General features: G+C 36.1%; 1 protein-coding gene across 2 annotated transcripts; it reads right to left on the bottom strand.

Moving 5' to 3' along the window:
* Positions 1–21473, bottom strand: LOC121370488 (protein AMN1 homolog). Of its 2 annotated transcripts, XM_041495750.1 has the most exons (8): positions 21424–21458; positions 15749–15816; positions 14233–14371; positions 11281–11425; positions 8285–8502; positions 7868–7924; positions 3741–3852; positions 1–1187 (listed from the first exon to the last, which is right to left on the bottom strand). In XM_041495750.1, the coding sequence occupies exons 3-8, from the start codon at positions 14338–14340 to the stop codon at positions 1108–1110; spliced, it is 720 nt and encodes a 239-aa protein (XP_041351684.1). In that variant the 5' UTR covers positions 14341–14371; positions 15749–15816; positions 21424–21458; the 3' UTR covers positions 1–1107. The 2 variants fall into 2 exon arrangements, with proteins under 2 accessions (XP_041351684.1, XP_041351683.1); XM_041495749.1 differs by lacking the exon at positions 15749–15816 and having other exon boundaries at positions 21424–21473.
* Positions 21474–25836: the final 4363 nt, after the last annotated feature.

Genomic DNA, 25836 nt, shown 5'->3' on the forward strand with positions numbered 1-25836 from the left:
CGTGGTGCACTGACTGGAGCAAGAATGTGACGGGGATCGATCCCAAACTGACTGTGCATCAAGCAAGCACTTTACCACTGGGCTACATCCTCCCCCCCCACCCCCCACCCTCCAAGAGAGTTGATGCAACTACATACTGCATCTCAGATAAGTGTTCTACTCACCTCCCATCAGGAAACATATACACAATGTCATAATCACTGGGTGGATTACAGGACAGAACCCAATGGACAGAAGGAAACCTTTTATTCTATGATGCACTCAGTACATTTCTATTTATGGTTAAATGATAGGACCACACAGTTAATGAGAAAGGAAACCTGCTGCTACAACTCCGTGAGCTAATTGGGTTTTTGGGGGTGTTTTTTTTTTTAATTAACAGCAACTGGGTTGTTGGATTAATATGTGAAGCAAACACATTTTTGGGCTGTTTTTTCTTTTATATATTGGAATTTAAAAAAAAGAAGTATTTTGTGTTTCCAGCCGTACCCCAGTTTTTGCATACATGTACGTCTCAAATTATGTGTAGTTCAATAGCCTTTATGTCTACACTGACATTAAAGTGTTCCAGATAGTGAAAGTAACTCTGGCATAGGAAGCGGGGGTGGGGGGGGAGTGGCACGCGCGGCGGGGGGAGTGGCACGCGCGGCGGTGGCGATGGGACGCACATGTGCCCCCCCCCCACTTTTTAGCAGTACCAATGTTGTTTATATATTTATACATGTATTTATATATATATATATATATATATATATATATATATATATATATACACACACACACATTTGTGTGTGTGTATGCCCCCACCCTCCCACCCCCACTACATACACACACTTTTTGGCATCTTTCCATGAGTAATGCCCATGAGTAATAATAATTGGCACAATATCAAGCTATTAAAAATTACAAAATGTTGTTTCACCCGTTTGTATGAATTGATATGACAATGTATCAAGAAAAACTGTGACTCATATTTGTGTAGATGTAACATGTGCAAAATAGAACTGTCATGTGAACACTACAGTAACTGCAAATATCTGACCCATGCCAGTAAACCAACACAGGTTAGTTTTTGGCCCGTGTTAAAATGCTGTCAGTGTAAAGTGATCAGTATATCGTCCACGTCACTTGTTTCATGCGACCATTCCTTCCTGTTAACACTTCTTCTAATGCCATCCTGGCCTGGTCTGAAATCATAAAACCACATAAAACACACTAAGTAAACAACTTTGCATATAAATTAATTTTTCACAAGCACAATCAGGGCTAAATAAACAAACAAACAAAAAACAGCCAAGAATTCTGCTGAATTATAGCTTGTGAGAAACTGACCTAAACGTGAAACTTTAACAGTAAATTTTCACACAAAAGACGACACGGTCTAAAATGTAAGATCTGTAACTAACCTTTTTGCTTCGTAAACAGGAGTACAGAAATGGAAAATATTTCACTAGCCCACCCGAACAGAACGAACTAAAATTTAGTATCCCGCCAGAATTTCTACTAGTCCGTAGTCTATAGAACAATATATTATTAACACTATTATAAAAATAACATAACAGTGTCTTCACTTCAAATGATATATATAGATATATTGACAAAACATTATTAAGAACACTTGGTAAGTGATCAACATCACGTGGTAAATGAAATAACAAAAAAACAAGGCAGATAGGCTGTTGGATTGGTAGTTGCATTTTTTAACTTGTCCGTCAAGAATTTTAATCGCATTTGGTGAGTGGGCGAGTACTTTCTGCAGTCATTGCAAAGGTGAGATAAAAAGGTACCCTTTTAATCAGGCTGAAGAAGACATATTACTGACCCTCCTTGTTTCAAGTACCCTTGTGCTTGAAATATGTATGGGGTACCTGTAGAAAAAAGTACTCAAATATTGAGTGGAACTAGGTTAGTGATAAACACTACCCATTATCTCTGAAATGAGCAGCTTGACCCTGAATATTTTCTGATTCACATTAAGGGTGAGTAGTGGTAGTATTTATATCTGTGGTGTTTATATCGATTGTTATTACCCTCCTGGTGAAGATATAGTGGTGTCGTACAAATTTCGTACGCACCACCAGGTGCGTATTACAAACTGTATTTTGATTCGTGAACAGGGAACAGAGTCAATTTCGATTGGTTGGACAGCGACCTTATTAGCATAACGGGACTATTTTTTGCATTCATAATTAATGTCAAGCTAGGTCAATAACATCCCACAACTTTTACTACTAATGTCATTCACCGATTCAGCAATGTCATTCATTAAAAGTTGATGTAAACTGGACAGCGCAATAAATGAAACATATCCAACGTTAATTTTTTTTATATGATATATTTGACAAAAGGTACTTTTTTATTTTTTAAAACTTAAACTTAGTATTTTTTGTAGAATTATGAAAAATTAAAATATACCGACCTGTAAACAGCGTTGTTTGCTTGTTGTAGAAATTTAACAGGGGTCAAGGTAGACCAGTTTTTATTTTAATGTGGCGAAGCATTGTAATATAGCTAATTTTGAATTTGAATGACGTCAGAATTCAAATGACGTCACTTTCTACCTCCTTACAATAACCATAAATTGGGTACATGACGTTTCCGTTTTAAGAATGCTGGAAAAAATCCAATGCAAAATTCCTATTTATTTTTAAAAAAAATTTGAACATTACTGAAGCACCTGAATGTGTCTGAAGAAAATTCTGTGATTAAAAAATTGTACATTTGACGAAATATGGACTTCAAGTGAAATTACGGTAAGATATGCTATATTTATTGTGTACAAAGCCACAACAAGGGCGCGAAAAGTGACTGTCGTCGACCTTAAAGTTATAACTTTAGTTTTCCCGTGAACTCAGATGCTTTTGCAAGCTACACGTTTTTAACTGCAAAAACACTTGTTATTCTCTTATTGGTTGGATTTTTGGTCAACAAATTGTTATTGTCAGTTGTGATTTGTGAATTCATCATTATTAGCATAACCAGTGATGTAACGGGAACATTTGTTTCTTGGGGGCGTTTTGTTAAAATATGGAATTATACATTAGTTTTACCCATTTTTCACCCAATATGAAAATAAACATATATTTATGCATGTACCTTACAGCTTTCTTTAAATTAAAAAAAGAAACCCGATGGAAATTTATGGGGAAGTACGTCTACACCACTCCCCTGAAAACGTCATTGAGAAGTAGCGGAAGTACAACAAACTATTTCTCAGTGCGGCAGTACGTAGTCGTGCACCGGCTAGTTATGCAAATCAACATCTGGTCTTGAAATGCAAAATTGATTGATTGATTGATTTTTTTATAATTTGCGTGATTTAAAGGAGGGTAATAAATAAAATACCACACTCGTTTTCGCTAAATATAATTTTTACGAAACTCGTGAACTTCCCAAACATATCTGACCTCACTTTCGTTCGGTCAGATACGTTTGGGAAGTTCACTCGTTTCGTAAAAATGATATCTAGCGAAAACTCGTATAGTATTCTATATATACACTGCGGATAGGTTTAGCTACATGTTACTATTGTCGTCTATGGGATTTGATTTGGTGGTATACACCCTATAAGCACCATCCAATATGATGCAGATGTAAGAGGCTTTTTTTATATATCTAAATAAAAACAACTACTCCTCCAGTCAGCTATGTACTAAAAACACATTCTAAAAACACAAAGATAATCCAATTTGTTAATATAAAATGGAAATCAAAAGATTAGAGCAAATGTTTAGAAGTACCTGTCATCAAAGGGCATCCATGAAATATGAGAATAGAAATGCCAGGGCAGAACTGAACAATTGCTTCCACAGATTCGTCAGTCAAGTTTTCACAGTTGTTCATGTGCACTTCCTGAAATGAATGAATATTTCTTACATACCAGTGGTAATGAACACAGTGTGAGCTTTTCATATCACACCATGCAGTGTTTCTGCCAGAAGGAAATTTGTGGTATGGCGCTATGGAATTGAATGCAACCACAGTCAACAGGGGGTGGGGGGGGGGGGGGGGGGGGGGGGGGGGCTCCCCCAGAAAACAAATGGGTTAAGTTTAGGGTTTGGGTTAAGACAATAATACAGTAATGATAAAGAGTCATTAATTTTGTCAAAAGGTTAACTTTAAAAAAAAAACATTGCAAATAAAACTGGGTATGGCACCATACCCATTTCACCCTCTGGCAGAAACCCTGCCATGATATCCCACTTGTGAAAGGTTAAGTTAAAGACCTAGACACCAAAACCACACCATCCAATGTAATTAACACTAGTTACTAAAAGTAAATGAATGAATGAATGAATGAATGAATGAATGAATAAATGAATGAATGTTTAACAACACCCCAGCACAAAAAATACATTGGCTATTGGGTGTCAAACTATGGTAAAGGCAAAACTTAGTGATGGTCAACATCAATATAAAAATTCAACAGTTAAATAAAAACAGTGTAAAGAAATGTGTAAAAAAATACAAATTTCACAGATGGATAAAATTAAAATTTAGAATAAAAGTCTGTATCACGTAGAAACTGTAATATAAGTTCTGGATGGAATCGAAAGGATTCCATCACATTTCTTTGACCAAATATATCTCTTTGACTTTCTTTCAGATACATGTACTTACACTCCACCAAAATGTGGCATACCATCAGAGTACACTGACAGTGCACACACTGAGGTGGAGGATCTTTCTTCAAGATAAATGAATGGGTCAAGTGAGTATGGCCGATGCGAGCACGTTACTAAAATTGATTGCTCTCTGATGCATAACTTAACTGTACAGGTCCAATGGCGCATTAATAGGTGTTAGAAGGATATTTGTAAGGAATACAATACTAAACTCATGTCCATTAGGCATCATTTACTTTCCAACTCATGGTTTAAAAATATATCTAACTCACCTTCACTCATTAAGGGGCGTTCTCATTATGCGATTAGTGAATTTAGTTGCATCGACTTGTCACACTGTGAGAACACCTAAATCAGAACAACTTTAGTCTTATACGACATGTCGTGTCGGAATCGTACTGATTAGAACATGTCCTATTTCTCACAACAAATCATAAGCTCTCAGCCAATCAAATCAGATTAAAGTTCAACCATTCAGTTTTGTCACCTCGCAGTTTTTTGTTGGTTTATAAAATGTCAAATGTCAAAATTTATAAAACCTATTATTGTACAGATGTGATCAATAATTATTTTGTTCCATACTATCATCAGTAAATTTTCTAGATTCATATTTTTTTTATTTCAGTGGAAATTTGTATGCACAAAATGTTTTAACTGACAAGCTTTGTTTGATGTCATTGAATCTTATGGCTAACGTCTTACCATATACACAATTCGAGTCGCTACGACAAATCGCATGTGACTAGTCGGTGCGACAAATCGCATAATGAGAACACCACTTTGGTATATAATGGTATGTAGTATCATATTTATAGGGGCGGGACGTAGCCCAGTGGTAAAGCATTCGCTTGATGCACGGTCGGTCCAGGATCGATCCCTGTCAGTGGACCCATTGGGCTATTTCTCGTTCCAGCCAGGGCTCCACAACTGGTGTAACAAAGGCCATAGTATGTACTATCCTGTCTGTGGGATGGTGTATATGAAAGATCCCTTGCTGCTAATCGAAAAGAGTAGCCCATGAAGTGGCGACAGCGGGTTTCCTCTCTCAATATATGTGTGGTCCTTAACCATATGTCTGACACCATATAACTGTAAATAAAATGTGTTGAGTGCATTGTTAAATAAAACATTTCCTTCCTTCATATTTCCAGTGAATCCCCTCTAACCGGACACCCTTGCTATTGATGAAACCTGTGGTGGGTTTCCTCATTAAGACTACATGTCAAAATTACCAAATGGTTGTCATCCAATAGCCGATGATTGAAAACTCAATGTATTCTAGTGTTGTTGTTAAACAAAATACAGTTTTAACTTTTGAAATCAGACCATCGGTGACTTGGAGGTAAATACTGTACATGTAGATCCTGAAACCAACGCGTCCCTAAATTAATGCGAATGACGGTGGGCAGACTAAAATGCGACATGAAATTAATGCGAGTGGCCTCCCTATGAAATATTACTTGCCTAATAACACGTCTGTGTACTTTTTGGTTAAATCAGAGTTACAGGTGTCTTCAATAAGATCAACTCACGAACATGTGCATGTACACATCAATTAACCTGTTTAGTCCATAGTGTTTTTGGTGAGATCAACTCAAAGCATATTTTTGGTAGCAATGATTTACCTATAACGTGTATAGTTACCTAAATCTGGCTAAACATTAACATATGTGTACCATTTTTTTTACAACTGCATGTATATCTTCCTAAGATATGCCGAAAAAGTTGCAGCACACTTGAACAGTCAAAACAGTCCCAATTTACACTACAAGAATACAGTCTTATCTGCAAAGCAAACGTGTTGACTGATAAAACCGTTCAACTTCTCCTTTATTCTTCTTGTTTCTCTGTTCTAATCTATATAAAAATATTTATATTTTGACAGGTTAAATATACAATAGTTTTACATTTTTCAACACTAAATGCACATCTTGTACTTTCTAAAATGTCCATGTTGACCAGCTAATATTTCAATTGTATAATGTAGGGAAAGGTCTTTATATTTGACCAATCCCATCTGTTAATATAAACAGAAATAAATATTGTTTAAACCAACAGTCAAAACAAAGAAATTGTTGACCTCAGGATTAGCGTGCTAAAACCCATTTACGTGTGATGAATCGTGTCAGTTTTTTGCTGGACTATTAGACAATTAGTCTGTCTTGCCTACGATGAATTGTGCTCCAGTTATTTTACAAATGTATTATAATTTCAATCTGTGTTTGTTTTAATAGCATGTGACACATAGCTTGCTGGACTATTGCTGGACAAAACAGAGAAATAAATGAGTCATATTAGGTCTATTAATGCAAATAACACGAACTCGCATTTTTCGCATTAATATTATGATCGCATTAATTTCAGGATCCACAGTATATGACATTGTATATTTTATATGTACTCAACATTTTGTTGTTTTGTGTATTTGCTGCTTGAATTTGTCTTGGCTTTTAAATCAAGGGAGACAACTAATATTTTGTAATGTGGAAATAAATGAAGGAGGGCACTTTTTGTGGGAAATATACAGAACTAAGAGAGTAAATAAGACATTTGTTTTATTCAACAACATCTTTAGAGCATATTAATTAATCATTGGAGTGACAGGGCTAGCTAGTTTGTTCGCCAAATTAAAATAAAATTTGCCAATTGTTCTTAAAGGGACATTCCTGAGTTTGCTGCAGTTTTTAAGATGTTATCAACTAATAAAATAGTTCTACGATTAAACTTACATATTAAATATATTTTCTTGTTTAGAATAACAGTGTCTGTATATTCAACGTGTTTCTGATCATTCTAATATTTGTACTAGGTTAAAAAAAAAAAAAAATTCTCCTAAAATATGTTTTTTCGTACATACAAAATTATTTGAGGTCAAAATCCAATTTCAACTACTTACAAATATTAAGACGACCAGAAAGACGTTGAATGTACAGACACTGTTATTCTAAACAAGAAAATATATTTAATATATAAGTTTAATCGTAGAAATATTTTATTAGTCGGAAACATCTTACAATGCAACAAACTCAGGAATGTCCCTTTAAAATTTGCAACTGGCGAATTTGGCAAGTGCCAGAGCTAGCCTTGGAGTGGCTACAGGATGTGCAAAATTCTATAATTCCGACAGTCTTCAGACAAAACCCTTCCTACAGACAAGACAGCACATACCAAAGCCTGAAATACAAGTTGTAGGGTGCTGGTTGGGATGGGAAGAAGTGAGAGACATATATACCAGTATATACCTTTAGGCTTTTGGAGCAAACTCCATTTGCAAGACTGAAGACCCCGTTGTCTGATACCTGAAAAGAGAATAAAAGTATATATTACAGGTAGCACTAAACCAAACAACACCTCATAATGGAAGTCTTTCACCTCTAAGGTACATGATCATGCTTGCATGCCCCAGCTAGCACACTTTAATTTCATATCAGAAGTGGGAGTTTTATTGCCCACCTAAAATAAGGTAACAGTGCAACTTCTGCTGGTTGTTTGAATAGAACTTAGAAGCTGGTTTAACCTCAATTTACCCAATGTTTGATACATCCTTGAGTTATTATTATTGTTAGTTTAAGTTAGGATCATTTACAGTTATGCATTTTCAAAAACAAAATTTCTTCATAGCATTGAACCAAAAGTTGTAGCAGATATTTAAAACTCACAGATGCTCTTGAAAAGTTGACAGAGCTGAGTTTCTTTGAATATTTGCCGAGAGATTCCAATGAGCAGTCTGTAATTCTTGAGCATCCGCCGATATTGAGCTCACTCAGCAGGGGGCAGTTTTCCGACAAGCTGATGATGGCTTCGTCGGTGATGTTGGTACACCGGCGCAAGAAGACAACCTGGAGCAGTTGACATGACCGAGAGAGGCAGCTGATTCCTGTAACATAGCAAAATAATCTCTATTTTTTTTACATGACTGAGAGAGCCAGGTTATTCCTGTAACACATAGAAAAGCAATCTCTATTTTATTACATGACTGAGAGAGCCAGGTTATTCCTGAAACACATAGAAAAGTAATCTCTATTTTTCACATGACTTTAAGAGAGGCAGCTGATTCCTGTAACACATAGAAAAGTAATCTAATTTTTTTTACATGACTAAGAGAGGCAGGTTATTCCTGTAACACAAAGAAAAGTAATATCTATTTATTGCTTGAAACAATCATCCCCGCTTTTTGTTTCCCTGCCACCACTTTTATATTTGCATATCACACCAGAACATGTGTAAAAGACACTGTTGGTGTCTCCCTCAATTAAAATCATGGTTATACCAATGAATCAGGTAGAATGTAGCTAAGTGTTAAAGCATTCGCCTGAAGTGTCATACCTCACATGACTAATTGCCTTCGATGGACTCAGTCTGGGAGAGCTCATGCCAATCAGTACTCCATGACTTGTACATCAATGGCAGAGTTCGACAAATCCGCTAGCCCGACGCCCGTGGCTAGTGGTTTTTAAGTTCGGGCTAGTGAGAACCGCAAAACCACTAGCCCGCAGGGCTAGTGGTTTCCACCCCCCTCCTTATCGCTCGATGGTGGGTTTTTTGTGGGTTTTTGTTTTTCTCTCGGTTGAAATTTCGTTTAATAAATTTGATTGTGACGTTTGTCATCGAATAATATCAACAACGCAATCAGTATATAATGATAATCCACTTGAACTAGGTCTGCAAACTGCATTAACATGCTATCTCTACATCGCCACAGTTACAGAATGCATTCTTTACTTTTCCCTTTCAAGTTAATGACATGCGTATTTTGATTGGTTGGACACGTCACGTGGTAGTTAATCTCGCACTTAAGAACTTGGAAATCACCAATTGCGACGACAGGTTAATCTCAATCAAGTAAACCCCGGTCATGCTTTGAATTTCAGTGTTTGTTTTATTTACCTGTTGTTTTCTAATTTTACACTTCGCTGACATGTGGTTATCGGCAATCAGGAAAACAATTTACTTTAATGGTAACGCACATGCAATGACTCTGCTTGACCTATTTGTGTATCGGTCTGGATAATGCGTCACAGCTGCCGATACAAGATGATACCTTTTTTGTTCATCAATTAACAACGGATTAGATGTCGCCGTTATATTCGGTCTGACACGGGATAATGCCCTGTATTTGAGCAATTGGCATCACCGTTCCTGGCGACATAAATAGTAGGGTCCTAAATGTATAACCCACTACCGAATACACTGAACCATCTATTACCGTGTGTCACACTGTCGTACCCTCATTTAAATCTAATTATTTGATAGTTTGCTCAATTATTTTTACCCTGGGGGAGGGCAAACGCGAAAAACGCGAATGACGATGGATCACACTTGACAAAAAAACAAACGTACAACACGACAAAAAAAATGAAAGTTACAACATGATTTAAGTGTTTGTTTTATTTTACTGTTATACTCGTAAATGTGTAATGTTACAAAAAATTGTATAAAAATCCAGTTATAATTGATCAGGAATTTGGGCTAGTGCTTTATCTTGGTGGGCTAGTGGTTTTCACAAACCCACTAGCCCTGTGGCTAGTGACTTTTCAAAATATTTGTCATACTCTGCAATGGCTGTGGTATGTACTGTCATGCATACATGTATGGGAAAGTGCAAAGAAGAGATCCCTTGTTGGTTTTTTGGTAAGTTCAACTTTGTTTTGTGAAACGACACCACCGGCTATTGGATGTCAAACACTTGGTAATTTTGACATCCAATCTTAGAGAGGAAACCTGTTATATTTTTCCATTAGCAGCCAGGGATCTTTTACATGCATCATCCCACAGACAGGATAGCACATACCACGGCCTTTGATATACCAGTCGTGGTACACTGGCTGGAACAAGTGTTTCAATAAGAGTAGACGCTACATGTATAAGCCTATATACAATAGCAGTGGATTTTCTCTCTCAGTCATATGTTGAAATAAACTGTTATGGAAAGTACAGACCATGTAAATTAAATGATACCTATATACCAGTCATTGGGTCATTGGTTGAAATGAGTACTAATTGACTCCACCAAGGAAACTTTAACTTGTGACCCACAGCACTGCAGTCGAGCATTCTACTACTATTAGAGGTACATCATACACCAAGATACATGGACCATTATTTACGGAGATCAAATTAAAGAAGATAAACTACTACTTTTGTGTGTGTGTGTGTGCATGTGTGTGCATGTGTTTGTGCTTGTGTTTGCATCTACATGTGCATGCTTAGATGCACATGTATATACATGCAAATGCGCACATCTGCGGACAGTGCATGCTAATATGTCTGTATATAGAGAATAACTAGTTAATGACGTAGGATATTGGATTTAGCCTGTGTCAGTAAGAATGGGAAATGCCACGAGTTACCGAATGTAATTTTTCATTCAGCCTGAACAAGATAAAGTTGATGTGCTACATCATTAACTAGTTATTATCCTGCAGACCATAAAAATTAAGTGGAAAAGCTATTATTTGTGTAAATTCAGCTACATTGTATGATGACCTAGAGGTCAAATGAGCGATTTTGTAATGTAGCTATGCATGTGACGTCACATGTGTGACGTCAAGTTATATCCTGCTACTATACGTATATGACTTTGCTTTATCCGTCATTGTAATCTGTCAATAGAAACGGTGGTTGCAGGATAAAATATATTACTTGTTTGCATTACCTGCACTAGATACGGACGTTCGTGGTACTTTTTCCGCATTTAGATCAATCTTTTCAAGCCTCTTGCACCTTGTCAGTTTGAACAAGCCTTGATCAGACACATCAGACTGGCTCAAGTCAATTTTACGCAACTGGTCATAAGCAAACTAAAAAATAATTTTAGAAATCATAAAAGACGTCATCATATGCAGTAACATGATCATAATAATAATTGTAATCACGTCAGGCCTAAATAAAATATAGGTTTCAGGTTTTATTTTCTTATTTTTTTTAAATCGGATCAATCAGAGAAACCGTAATTGGCTGAGGTATTCCAAATCTATATTGCTGATTGCAAAAAATCAGGTATGATGATATAAAAAATATATATAATAATAATTTCAGGGTCGCTACATAAAGTTAGGGTAGGTCGGGAAACGGGAAACACACATATATTTATTTTTAGGTCTAATAAATAAAATAAATTATGGTAATAAAGAATGTTCAAGGAAAACCTATTAAATGTTATAATTTTCCAAAATATATAAATTTAAAATATGAAGTATCTCCGGCCATTTCAGGTTTCTTTTTTGGACTCGAGGAAAAGGTTTTAAAAAAACGCAAAAACAGAATTATTTTATTTCAAGTACATGTACATGTAGTACAAATAAGAATTTTAAAACGTTTAACATAATTTATATTGTTATATTTGCATCTGACAAATAGTAGCCAAACTAATGTAAAATACTCTGATGAATAGTAAAATTTCATTTCAAATAAAATATACAATAAAATTACATCTTAATGTACAAGACAATCATATTCAAATTAACACCTTTAACAATTACTCTCGGTTCACTTTCAGCCATCTTCATAAATCAAGGCTAATATTCGTTCCTCGTATTCAGCCTTGATACATGTAGTCAAGATTACTGGTATCCACTACTAGTGCCCTCTATTGGAAGAAAATTTGTAACACCGATTAGGTCCCTTACACGATGACATCGCTGACCAATCACAGCATCGGTAACATGTGACAATCTTGAAAGCAATATCAAAAATTAACCACCGAAACCATTTTTTTTAACATATCGTGACAAACACAACACGTTTCCATGGACGCTGACGTTGCCATCTTTGTTTACAATAACAAGGGAATCTACAAGGAGCGTTGCGATTCGTTGCAATCAGTCTCATCGCATCCAATGAAATTTAAGCATTTTGTGGCACGATTTCTTGATGACATGTATCAAGACTGAATACGAGGAACGAATATTAGCCTTGATTTACGAAGATGACTTTCAGCTGGTTAGTAGCAAGATGGAGCAAACACACTAAAAAATATTTAACACAGTTAACAACTTTGTTTAGTTGAATGACACCACTAGAGCACACTGATTTATTAATCATCAGCTATTGGATGCCAGATATAAATTGATAATTCCGATATGCATGTATGTATATACAGTTAGTCAAGATTAGACGCATGACACAACATTTTTCCATTAGCAGCAATGGATCTTTCATAGCTAATTTTCCAGACAGGACAGTATATACCACAGATTTTTATATACCAGTTATGGATCATTGGTTGAGATGAAACACAGAGACAAAAATACTTTTTGGTTAGGACATCACAAGCATGTAGACTGGCCTCGGTAGCATCGTGGTTAAGCCATCGGTCTACAGGCTGGTAGTTACTGGGTTCGGATCCCAGTCGAGGCATGGGATTTTTAATCCAGATACAGACTCCAAACCCTGAGTGAGTACTCCGCAAGGCTCAATGGGTAGGTGTAAACCACTTGCACCGACCAGTGATCCATAACTGGTTCAACAAAGTCCATGGTTTGTACTATCCTGCCTGTGGGAAGCGCAAATAAAAGATCCCTTGCTGCTAATCAGAAAGAGTAGCCCATGTAGTGGTGACAGCGGGTTTCCTCTCAAAATCTGTGTGGTCCTTAACCATATGTCTGACGCCATATAACCATAAATAAAATGTGTTGAGTGCGTCGTTAAATAAAACTTTTCTTTAATTCACAAGCACGTAGATGAAGATAATGAGATGAGTGATGAAGCTGCAGTATTTCGCTTCTAATATGGTTCGACTATACAGGACCATGCTGCTCCACACTTAATGTCCATTGAACCACCTGGATATCACCTGAGCCTAGTGAACATAGAACCTGCAGTGTTTGTCAGTAATCTACCCCATGTGGGAACATACACTCTGGAGAGAGACACCCATAATCACACCTGTGAAGTGGATTTGGTCTCCAGGGTCAGGATTTACATGTACATGTAGCTCAGTCGGTTGCGTGCTCGCCTGAGATGCTTGTATTGCAGGATCGAACCACCTTGGTGGATTCATTCAACTGATTTTTTCTCGTTCAAACCAGTGCACCAAAGTGTGGTATGTGTTTTCCTGTCTGTGGGAAAGTGCATATAAAAGATCCCTTGCTGCTAATGGAAAAATGTAGGTTTTCTCTGATGACTACGTGTCTGAATTACCAAATCGTTGACATCCAATAGCCAATGATTAATTAATCAATGTGATCTAGTGGTGTCGTTAAACAAAATAAATTTTTAACTTTGAGCTCTCCAGGGGCAGTCAGTCCAAGATCAATACCTTGAGCTATTTCTAGTTTCAGCCAGTATATCAAGACTGATATATCAAAGGCTGTGGTATGTGCCATCCTGTCTGTGGGATGGTGCATATAAAAGATCATTTGCTTCTAATGTAGCGGCTTTCCTCTCTAAAACCATACATGTGTATGTCAAAATTACCAAATGTTTGACATCCAATAGCCAATGATTAATAAATCAACGTGCCCTGGTGGTGGTGGTGTTAAACAAAATAGCGGTATAAACTCTCTCTGGGTTGGAGTCAGCACTGGAATGAGAGACATTCCTCATTTATAAGGAAACCTTTAGGTATGGTCCTATTTTGTTTTAATATGAACTATTTATAATTCACCTTTCCAACGTTTTCATTATTAAGCAAGCCTCGTTTGCTCAACAGGTAAAGCATCTGACTCTTGATGTTCGGTGTTATAGACTCTAACACTGTATCATCATCGTACATTGCTATGTTTTGAACACTCGTTTTCAGTGACCTGAAATATATACACGTATATGTATACAAGTTTCATTACATTCACTGCATTTAAACACAGACCATAGGATTTAAAATTACATGACCTGATGGGAATTTTTTTTTCGGTTCCATGCCTTGTGATCAGGCATGGGAACCCATCGGAAACTGTTTTAAAAAAAATGATATACCCAGTACGTATTATTTTTGTTGACTACTTGTACTCAATATAATAATCATGGGAAACAAAATTTGGGTTCTGTGATTTTACAGACTCGCTACCAACATGGTACCAGAAATTATCATTTCTGTGAAAACTGAGGTCCTGATAGCAGTTGTAAAATAACAATCAAAATGCTCTTTTAAATTACTTTGTCAGTTTCTTGGAATACCTTTCTTAAGGAACATTTCACCCTTAAAAAGATGGGTAGTTTTTTTTTTAAAGATTTTTGTAATAATATAACCCCCTTTCAATAATGTTTGGGTTAAATATGTAGGTCCTGACGGGTTTCTTCCTGTAGTGTGTGTATTTGTGATTAACATGTCAAATATTTGTTATCAGTGAACTCGAACATGATCAATGTAAAGGTATTTAATGTCAAACATAGGATTGTTGTTGTATTAGAGTGGGAATCTTGGGGACAATATTTCAAATTCTTAGGTAACCAAAAGTCAGTTCATAAGAGTTTTACTTACTAGGTAGCCAATTGCTCGGTTACGTGAATATAGTCCTTGTAACTGATGAATTAGGCCCACCTAATCATAAAACACTTGTGCTACATTGGTGGTTCAAAAACATAAACTGATTTTCACTTTCATTACTGATATGTGGTACTTTTAATTTTTGAATGTAATTGTTCACCATGTAACAGATTGGCAGTTCTCGTGATTTTAAAGTTGCTTAACCAAAACATGAACAGAACAACGGTTCTCGTGAAATATTGTGCCTTGGAATCTTTGACTACCATTTAATAGGTACAGACTGCGCAGTTTTGATATAGTTTTCTCTGGCCGTAATGAGTGTGTCATAACTGTCCGTATGTACACCTTGCTCTTGTATGGTCAGAGTACTCGGGCTAATATCTGATGTCAGCCCAGGCGCATAAATACACTGACCGAATATCTGTATCATACTGTCATACAATTTCAATCAACATAGGTTTTGATAATTTGTTTATAACTGCATGTATTGCTAGATTATGTGAGATATTACATTACTATCAGCCTGAACAGAAACAATGAAGTGTCTTTTTTCTCACATTAAAAATGCTTCAAGACAAGCTGCCAACTTTATGTTTTAATTATAATCCCATTAAATATTGTGCATGTTATCAGTATTATGCAATATTTTGGTACTAATGAAATGCCTTACATAGAGAATTCCCATTATCAGAAATACCTGCAAAGTTATTGTCTGCTATGCTGACATTAGACCTGTCAAAGATGATATGCCACGTGATCCTATTACTGAATAATAAAAATTATGGACTAGTTGGGTTACCTCTTATGTCATTCACAGCAAAGTTTTTTTCAGTGATGTCTGATGGGGGCCCGTTTACATGTACATTTACATTTAGTACAAATCAAGGTAGTTTGGTGGAGTTTTTGAAGACATAATAATACTTTCTGTACCTCTGTCAGAGTAGTTACGGTGGCAATCCGAATTTTTGTGCAATTGATACGTAGAACAAGAGGATTGGACATTAATCTATGTCAAGAACATAATATAAATGTTTTCAGTTAAAACTGTTTATTGTTCTGAAAATTATTCGATATTTTTCACAAGTTTCAAACATCTTATGATTTTATTTTCAAAAGAAGAATTTGATGTAAATAAATGCATGGAGTGTAGACCCAACAATACCATAACAAGAACAAAAATAGACAGCCAATAACTATTGATTATAGTATTGAAATATAAGTTTGTCAAAATGTAACATGGGCGAACCAGTTTAAGTGAGCACAAGCATTCGGTTCTAAAGCATATCAATATTTATACCAGACAGTTGTTATTCAAATAGCTACCTTTTTTATTAGTATTTCTATGCTTCAAATGAGCACTAAACTGGCTTCTATGTAGCACAGATCACTTCACATGCGTCAAAAAATATAGCATGCATCAGCAGTACATATTGTTAACTACGTAATCTGTTTTGGTGAGTGAAACGTTTAATGGTATAGCTTACAGCAAAAACTTTCCAACACAAAACTTTTCAGTGTTTTATCAAAACATGTATGTTAATTGTTCAACCAAACATGTATTTATAATACTTTATAAAGAATATTGTGTTATATGTTGAGTTTTAATAAATATATAAACAGATATCCAGAAAGATATTGATGTTAAAACATATAAGGACCATATACTTTTGGCAAGTATCTATAAAGATACTTTTGCCAGCAGACGCAGTGACAATCATGTGACTTCAATAACTCGATAGCAATACTGTTGCGAACAGACAAAAATATGTTTTTAAATTAAATTTTCTTTCAAATTAGTCTTTGAAAATCAAAGAAAAAAGGTATTAAGAAATGTGCTATGTTTATGAGTGGGTTACGTTTAGTTCACCAAGGCAAACATCTACGGTCCATTTTTTAACATTTTGACATTTATGTTTACAAGTTTAATAGCTAAAACAAACGTGCATTTTCCACCCAGATTTCAGGCAGAATCGATACAACCATGGTGATGATGATGATAACTAGTTTAACGTGCCCATATACCACTAGGGTTTCGAACACGCCCATCCCGAGTCCAACCTCCGATAAGATCGGTGGCCTGACTTGGGATGGAGGGGGGGGGGGGGGGGGGGGGTGGTAGAAAGTGGGCAGAATTTTGAAAATAGCAATTAGTAAAGAAGTTAATAGATAAAAAAATAAAAAGGTTACAAGCCAAAAATAAAAAAGAATTGACTGCTCGGTCGAATATTTATATAATTTGGAGCATTTTAGAAGGACAGTCCAAAATTAAATAAGAGAAAGAAGAGAGGATCGGACTATTTAATAATATTTAAAAAAAAAAGAAGTAATTTCGACATAAAATTTTGAACGCAGATCTAAAAGTTTAAAGTCCGATCGATATGTCCACGCGAGTGGCCTCGTTAAGGCCGTTTGGGTGCACAGCATCTACGGGGAGGTGATGTTGTTCCTCTCCTGAGGCACCAGTCTCCTGTAGCTGTGGGTGCTAAGGCAGTGGACCATCTGTGGGTACTGGGCGCCGGTGACGATCTTCATGATTCTGTGGATGGTGTTGTTATCCATGTCATGGCTGAGGAATCCCTGTCGGTAAAGATCATCCCGGCGCGACATCACTACTATAGCTTCTACTCCCCGTAGTTTGACCGTGTGGATGGCGACCTGGTGGCCATCGGGAAACGTCTTGAAGTTTTCTTTGTAGACCCCGCCTGGCAGTCTGTCGGGGTCCGTGACGTCTCCCACCAAGTACTTAGAGTACTGGCCTTTGATTTTCCACGCTGCCACTCTCCAGTCACCCGAAGAGGAAGTAGAAGGCTGCGTCATGGCTGGTTGGTCCTCCTCCGGGGGGGGGGGGGGGGTCACGGCCTTCCTCTTGACAGCCCCAACATCCAGAGTCGCCGTCGCGGAGTCCCCCGTGGGTGGGGGTCTCGACGCAGACGAACGACGAGCGGGAACAGGTGACGCTGGTCGCGGTGCACTGGTTGGCTGCTCCACTTCCCGCATCTGAACAGTTGGTCCGGCTGGTTGGCGAGTCGCCTCCCGTCGATCCGTCCAGTTTGGTCGTGGTGGGGGCGGCGACGCAGACGGGACCGCCACTGGCGGTTGAGCCGCCAGCTTTGTCCCCGCCTGAGCCGCCCCTGGCGCACGTTTCCTCTTCCTAGTTCCCTTCCTCTTGGCTGTAGCCGCATCGCCATACACCAAGGTCACGGTTGCCCGTGACCCGGTGTTCGCGACGCGGTACTCCAACAGCGATCCATAACTAGCGATCAGTCCCCCCATGTGGGGTGGGGGGGGGGGTAAGTTGAGAGCGCATGAAACCACGTCTAACTTCATCGCTGGCCAAACTGAGTTTGAGGTGCTACAACCATGGAATTAATTATTACGTGGCGAAATATGAGATGTACCAATAAATATAAACACTTACTGTATAAAGAAAACTTCCTGAGTTACGTTTTACGCATAAATAGACAGTTTGTCCAAATAGTAATCCTGCATTAATCCAATTTTCAGTTACGAACAAAATCTTGAATATTCCCGCCAGCCATTATAAGCACATTAAAAATGTGATTGAAAACTGTTGGCAGAATAGGATTATTTTTACAATTATTCATCTCAGGTTCACGAGTGTCTTCCACAATATACGATATTTAATGGAATATCACATTTAATAACAATAATAATAATATAAAATAAATAATAGTAAATAAACTAATTAATTAATATTTTTTAAAAATCAATTAATAATTAATAAATTAATAATATTAATAATAAAAACTAATAATATCATAAAATTAATTAATACTTAACTGATAAATAATAAATAATAACAGTAATTATAATAAATAAATAACAATAAATAAATTATTGATTTAATAATAATAATAATTAATTAATTAAATTATTAACTAAATAAAAACGTGCTTTTTTCATTTATAAATGTTTCCTTTACACACACACACACACACACACACACACACACTCACTCCTTTTCCCAGAACTTGCTATAAAAGATTAATAGAAATATTATGAAAGATTAATGAAACTATTATAATCAAAGATTTTTTAGGTTGGGGGTTGTGCAGGTTAATTAAAAAATATTTATAATAAAAAAAAACTTAAAACTGAATAAAAACCTTAAATAAGTTCTAATAACCAGTAATTATAACAAAAAAATTTAAACAAAAAAGAGCAAAAATTAATAATAAATAAATAAAGAAAGAAAACCCTTAAAATAACTAATGACCTGCAATAGTAATTAAACAAAGATTTTTTTTAAGAAAAAAAAAAAGAAGAGAAAAACCTTTGAAACACATGTAACCAATGGCCTGTAATAATAATATTAAGAAAAATTCTAAAGGAAATAATAAGTTTTAAAAAAGGAAATAAATGAAAGCCTTAAAATAAGTAATGACCTGTACTGACAATATATATATTTTTTAATAATAATAAAAAAGAATAATACCTCCCCTCCCCCCCACAAAAAAAAATTAAAACAAATTAATGGCATAAATATTAATAATGCATATAATGCAACCCACACAAAGCACATATATAGAAACAAAAATAACAAAATGAATAATCAGTTCCATTCAGTTCCGAAATATTTCTTTTTATTGGCTGTACGTAAAATGTTTGATACAAATAATTGTTGTTCCGCCATATTTTCATTCCGCATTTTCGAAGTGCCAGGATAAAAATAACTTTTAAATGTGAAAATGTGTCATCTTCAAACATCTAATCCTGGAAAGGTTACCAAAAGTATTGTAATTAATATTTTAGTCTAAAATTTATTAAAATATGTTGTTGTATTTATGTTGAGGCTCTTAAATAAAGCACATTCCGAATTATCCTGAGGGTATACATGTTTCGTGTGAATTACGAATGCCTTAAAACATGTTTTATTTTATAAAATAAATAATTTGTAATGTAAAACTGAAGACTGATTTAGGTGGGGGTTTTTATAAATAAATAAATAATTTTTAATGTAAAATTGAAGACTGATAACCCATCCCGTACGTATTGGTATGGTTCGCTGTACTGCGGCCACTAAAATAGATGCGCCCTATATTTTTAGAATTTGTATGCTCCCAAATAACGTTATAAAAGGCGAAGTGTGATTGGTCAATATTTAAATTATTATTTACAGATGAAATGTTACCTGGACATTGGAGACTACGCAGTGTTGTTAGCAATCTGATTAAAATTAGTTCTACTGGTCTGAATAAGACATTCGTAATTCACATGAAACATATCGTATACCCTCAGGATAATTCGGAATGTTTTCAAAATATTTTCAAATCACGGGCATGATTCTGCAAGTAAGGTTTTGATTGGTGGACATGATCTCCAACTGACTGCTGTTAGATCCACATGTAATAGTGGAGCTAATTTTAATTATTGTCCAAACCAAATTGTTAACAACTACAAAAAATTACTCTCCTACCTTTAATTGCCGTTAGATTTCCTCCAAAGTTTGTCCAGACACAAATCTTGAAAAAACCATTACAATGACACAGATTCCACATACCAGATGATAACCATGTCACCTATATCGACTTCGCTGAGAGCGCATAGGGAAAAAAGCATGTAATTTTGTATCAGCTGCCATTTTGACTTTTTATGGAATATTCTTCAAAAGGGTGAAAGGATAGGACTTAATCTAACAACGTCATAACATGTTATGATATAAAAGCAAACTTGATGACGTCATATTATTATTTTTTATTATTATTATTATTATTTTAATGATACCACTAGAGATCGATTTCACATTTTGTCACATACTTTGGAGGCTTTCACCCCTCTTGAAGAGTATTCCATAAACAAGCAACATGGCAGACGGCAGAAAACTGCATGTATTTTTCCCTATGCAATCTCAGCAAAGACAATATCGGCGACATCGTTGCAGTCTCGTGTGTTGAATCTGTATATTTGTAGTGGGATTTTTGCGATTTGTGTCTGGACAAACTTTGGAGGAAATCTAACGGCAATTAAAGGTAGGAGAGTAATTTGTTGTAGTTGTTAACAATTTGGTTCGGACAATAGATTGGACTTAGCGTTTTGGGGTTGGTTTTTTTAGAAAAACATGACGTTCATGGGAGATTATCACTGGGTTTTTTTATAATAAACTAATGTGCCTTGAGATAGGTAAAGTATTATTCAATGTATTGTATTTACGAAGTATTGTTTTTATTATATTTTAATTTTTGGCGTAACGTATCGAAAACACATAACACCAGGATATAAACTGATACTAAAGACAATTATAACGTTAACATTCGAAGATTCATGACAAATCATCAATTACTTCAAATATATTAAATAGTTATCAAAAATATAATTTGGGTAGTGTACATTTTTGTGATAAATGTAACGTACAAATTAAATAAACTAGCAACTTCGTAAGGTTCCCGTTCTGCCGACATGTTGTTTACAATGGATACTTCCTCATTACGGAAGCTTCTTCTGTGTACGAACATATCGGCTGATTTCACGAATCAAACCTCGAAAATACAATATTCGCGAAATAGTCAAATTTCTGCACGCACGCCCCCTTTATTTTTGAGGACTCTTTCTTTCTTTTCTTTTTTTTTCTCCTTCTTATTATTATTAAAAATTTGTTTAGATGATTGTATTATAAACTTTAAAAATTATGACATTCAAGTTACAGATAAAGTATACTCCTTTCTCACGATATCGCGGGTTCCACGGTATCGCGATATTTTTATTTTTCGTATTTTAGCACGCGCAAATCCGTCCGATAGAAAATGTAATTATATAAACACGTTGACAGGTGGTACTCTGTTATCTCTGTGAAGAAATTTAAAATAATTTAAAATTGTTTTAAAAATTATAAATGTTTTACTGATTCCTCACAGAATTACTAATAGTGTGATTTTTCTGACACCCGTATGGTTACAAAAATCCCCAGTACCTGCAGTGTAAATTTAAAACGTTATTGTTTGTGATACAAGACTATTGTCTGGTCGTTGACAATCAAATTGAGGCTACGTATCGTGGCGTGTTTACCATTTTGAGAATGCAACCGAAGTAGAAATATATCGGGAAATTTAAGGGTCCAAAATATATTTTTAAAAACCTGAAAATGTCCTTACACTTTATCTCGACAATCAGAATATGCGAGAGCCTGTTGTACTTTTGTAACATTGGCAGAATGTAACTTAGGCTATTGTCTTAAGTGGACACATCTCAGCCCCGATATTTTGATCATCATCATCATACGTTCGAGTGATAAGGCACATACGAGTTTTTAAATGCACTCTCTGTTTTACACAGGAATAAACTGGTTTTCTTAGGGAAACTGTAGACATGTAGCTGAATTGAACAAACGAAAGGTTTCAACTAGTGCTGCAACGATAAACCGGTGTACCGGTATACCGCGATAATTGATCAGCTCGATACGAACCGCGGTACAGTTTTGCGTATCGCGATTTTTATACGCTATTTTTTTTCCTTATCTTATTTGTCTTGAAATAGGCAAACAAACAAACAAACAAAAGACACATCATTTTATTAATTGGTGATGACAGGAAATGTAACAATCACGTCAAGGGTAGTCGGCTTACTTGTTGGCATACGAAGTGATAGGTCGGTTATACTTGGTTCTAACTTCTAAACAAAACGTGTTAAAAGTCCAATGAAAATAACCAGTTAACGATAATTACAAATAAATGTTTTGTTACTTACACATTATCATTCATTGTTCATTTACGTTGGAATACGACTACGGCTATCATCTTCAAAGAAATAAACCAACAAATGAAAATCACACTTCGCTGTTTTTCACTGAACTCGGAATACTTCGGTCGATCGTTCAAAATACCTCGGCTCTGTTTCGGTCGATCTGCTGAAACATTGCGACTCAATACGTAAATTTCCGTGTCAAGCGAGCAGCAACGGAAAAGTCCGATAGTAAGGATTTCCGAATGTGACAATTTATAAATAGTTTGACACCGTCACACCAGTGTTCTAGTAGACTAGTATTGTGTTAAAAAATAAAAATATGACCTAAAACATTTAGCCTGACAACTGAAACTAATAAAGATCATTAAAACGTTATGCCTTCTGTTTTCATTAAAAAAAAAAAAAACCCCATAAATATTAAATTTAAATAATATCAACTGTATTGCAATACATATTGCAATACAGTTTGTTATATCGCAATATATCGCAATACGGTTTTGACCGTATCGTTGCACCCCTAGTTTCAACCGAATTTTAGGATCTTTTTTGGTGTTCAGAATTTTGTCTCTTCAATTTTACTGTAAATTTGTGAATAAAACCCCCATATTTAACCATTTATGTGAATTGTATACCATGTTTTCGAGTTGCCGCGATATCATGAGAAGCACGTCGAAAAACTGCAACGGTAGGGCACACTTCCGCCAGTAATATTTATTTACAAACAGGATTTATATGCAAATATATGACGTGTAGAACATGGAAATATGAGGTAAAATTCAACAAAAGTATATTTACCTTGATGTATGTAGGTATATTATTTTATTTCTGCACTATCATTAAGTACCGCGATACCGTGAATGAAATAATCAAACGATGGCGATGATGATGATGATGATAACTAGTTTAACGTGCCCATATACCACTAGGGTTTCGAACACGCCCATCCCGAGTCCGACCTCCGATAAGATCGGTGGCCCGACTCGGGATGGGGGGGGGGGGGGGGGGGGGGTTGAAAATGGGCAGAATTTTGAAAATAGCAATTAGTAAAAACGTTAATAGAATAAATAAAAAAAGAAAAAGGTTACAAGCCAAAAATAAAAAAGAATTGACTGCTCGGCCGAATATTTATATAATTTGGAGCATTTTAGAAGGACAGTCCAAAATTAAATAAGAGAAAGAAGAGAGGATCGGACTATTTAATAATATTACAAAAAAGAAGTAATTTCGACATAAAATTTTGAACGCAGATCTAAACGTTTAAAGTCCGATCGATATGTCCACGCGAGTGGCCTCGTTAAGGCCGTTTGGGTGCACAGCTTAAAGGGACGAGATGGGTTGCATCCCGTCAAGAAAACCCCTAGATTGACAGTCGATAGACGTTGAAGGTGTAGTGCTGTGCTGAAATACAGATCTTGAGAAGCCGGATCCGTCTGAACGAGTAGAGTATCAGACTAGGGTATAGTCCAGTCGTCATGGGTTGGTATAGTGGTGCGGACGGGCCCGACTCCGGAGGATACGAGATGGTATCATTATAAAGCAATGTAAAGTCTAGAAAAGAGTAGTAGGGGCCGACCCCGCTTCCTATTTCTTCTTAGAGTGGGGCGGTCAATCTTCCAGAGCTGGTAGGACAGGCTCGGACATGTAGAGACTAAACGCAAACAATCGTGGCGTTCTGCAGAATGGTCGTCATACGAGTCACGAAAAAACAAGTCAACATAGTCAGACGGAGAAATGACGTGGAGGCGAGGAATCTCGCTGAAAAAGAATCCAACCTGGTGGTGCAGACTGTCGAAACGAGAAGCGTTCCAGCGTACAATCAGTTCCAATGGCCGCATACATCCCAGTAGAAAACTTCATTTCGCTGACAAAAACAACGAAATGAAGGACCCCCAAGTCGAGCACACGAAAGCACGTGCAGTGTGCACAAGCGAAACAAACACGTCTTACTGCGTGGAGCTCCAGACTGGGAATGAACGATGGCGAGTAACATTTACTGGAAAAAAAGCGAAAGTACTTCTTTTTTTAAAATGTATATACTTATAGGCTACATTCAGTATTTTAATAATATATTATTACGTCAAGATTATACTGTTTATCCCCAGGTTTTCCCAACCAGTGCTCCACGGCTGGTATATCAATGGGCAGTAGAGCGCTCGACTGAGGTACTTGCGTCGTAGGATCAAACCAAATAATATTTTCTTATTCCAACCAGTGCCCCACGACTGGTATATCAAAAAACGTGGGGAAAGTGCTGTTATTGGGGAAAATGTAGCGGGTTTCCTCTGAAGACTATGTGTCACAATTGCTGTATGTTTGACATCTAATAGCCGATGACTAATTAATTTATTAATTAGTGGTATTGTTATTTTAAACAAATTAACATTCGGCATGATTGCCGGACAGTTCCGAGTATAGTCTCGATCATAGCTAGACTCCTGTCTTGAAACCAGTCTGAACTGACCGAAACTATGCTAAACCCGGTGTAATTGAAATTTTCATATCTATTAAATGTTATGTTTGAAACTAAAAGCAAAGCAGTGTTAAATTTTGCTAATAATTTGTTTGCGAAAAATCTTCTTTTTTTTTGAATTGGGATGAAAAGGTGGGAGTGGGTCGGGGAAGAACAAATATAAATATGTATTAACTGCTTTTTAAAAAATAGAACAGAATTTTTGTAATAACTTCAATGAATTCTCTTAAACAAATATATTGCTTGAGTTAGGGAAAGGAAACTTGATATATAATTTTCTAAAGGTTGTTATATATGGAAATGTGCACCTTGGTACTAAACAAAAATAATCTTAAAACAAATCCGCTACATTATTTCATTATTAGCAGCAAGGGATCTTTTTACTACTAAATGAAATTGTTTGGTTTCTATAACCCATTTAGGCCTAACAGGCACGGTGGAAACAAGTAGAGATTGGGGGTGGGGGCTGACTGAGATCGAGGTCATAAAGCAATATTTCTATGGGGTTCGGGTGTATGCTCTCCTGCCTTAAAGGGACATTCCTAAGTTTGCTGCAATTTTTAAGATGTTATCCACTAACAGAGACTTTTTGACGACTTTAATTACAAATCAAATAT

Source organism: Gigantopelta aegis, chromosome 4, assembly GCF_016097555.1.
Source record: "Gigantopelta aegis isolate Gae_Host chromosome 4, Gae_host_genome, whole genome shotgun sequence".
NCBI lineage: Eukaryota > Metazoa > Mollusca > Gastropoda > Neomphalida > Peltospiridae > Gigantopelta > Gigantopelta aegis.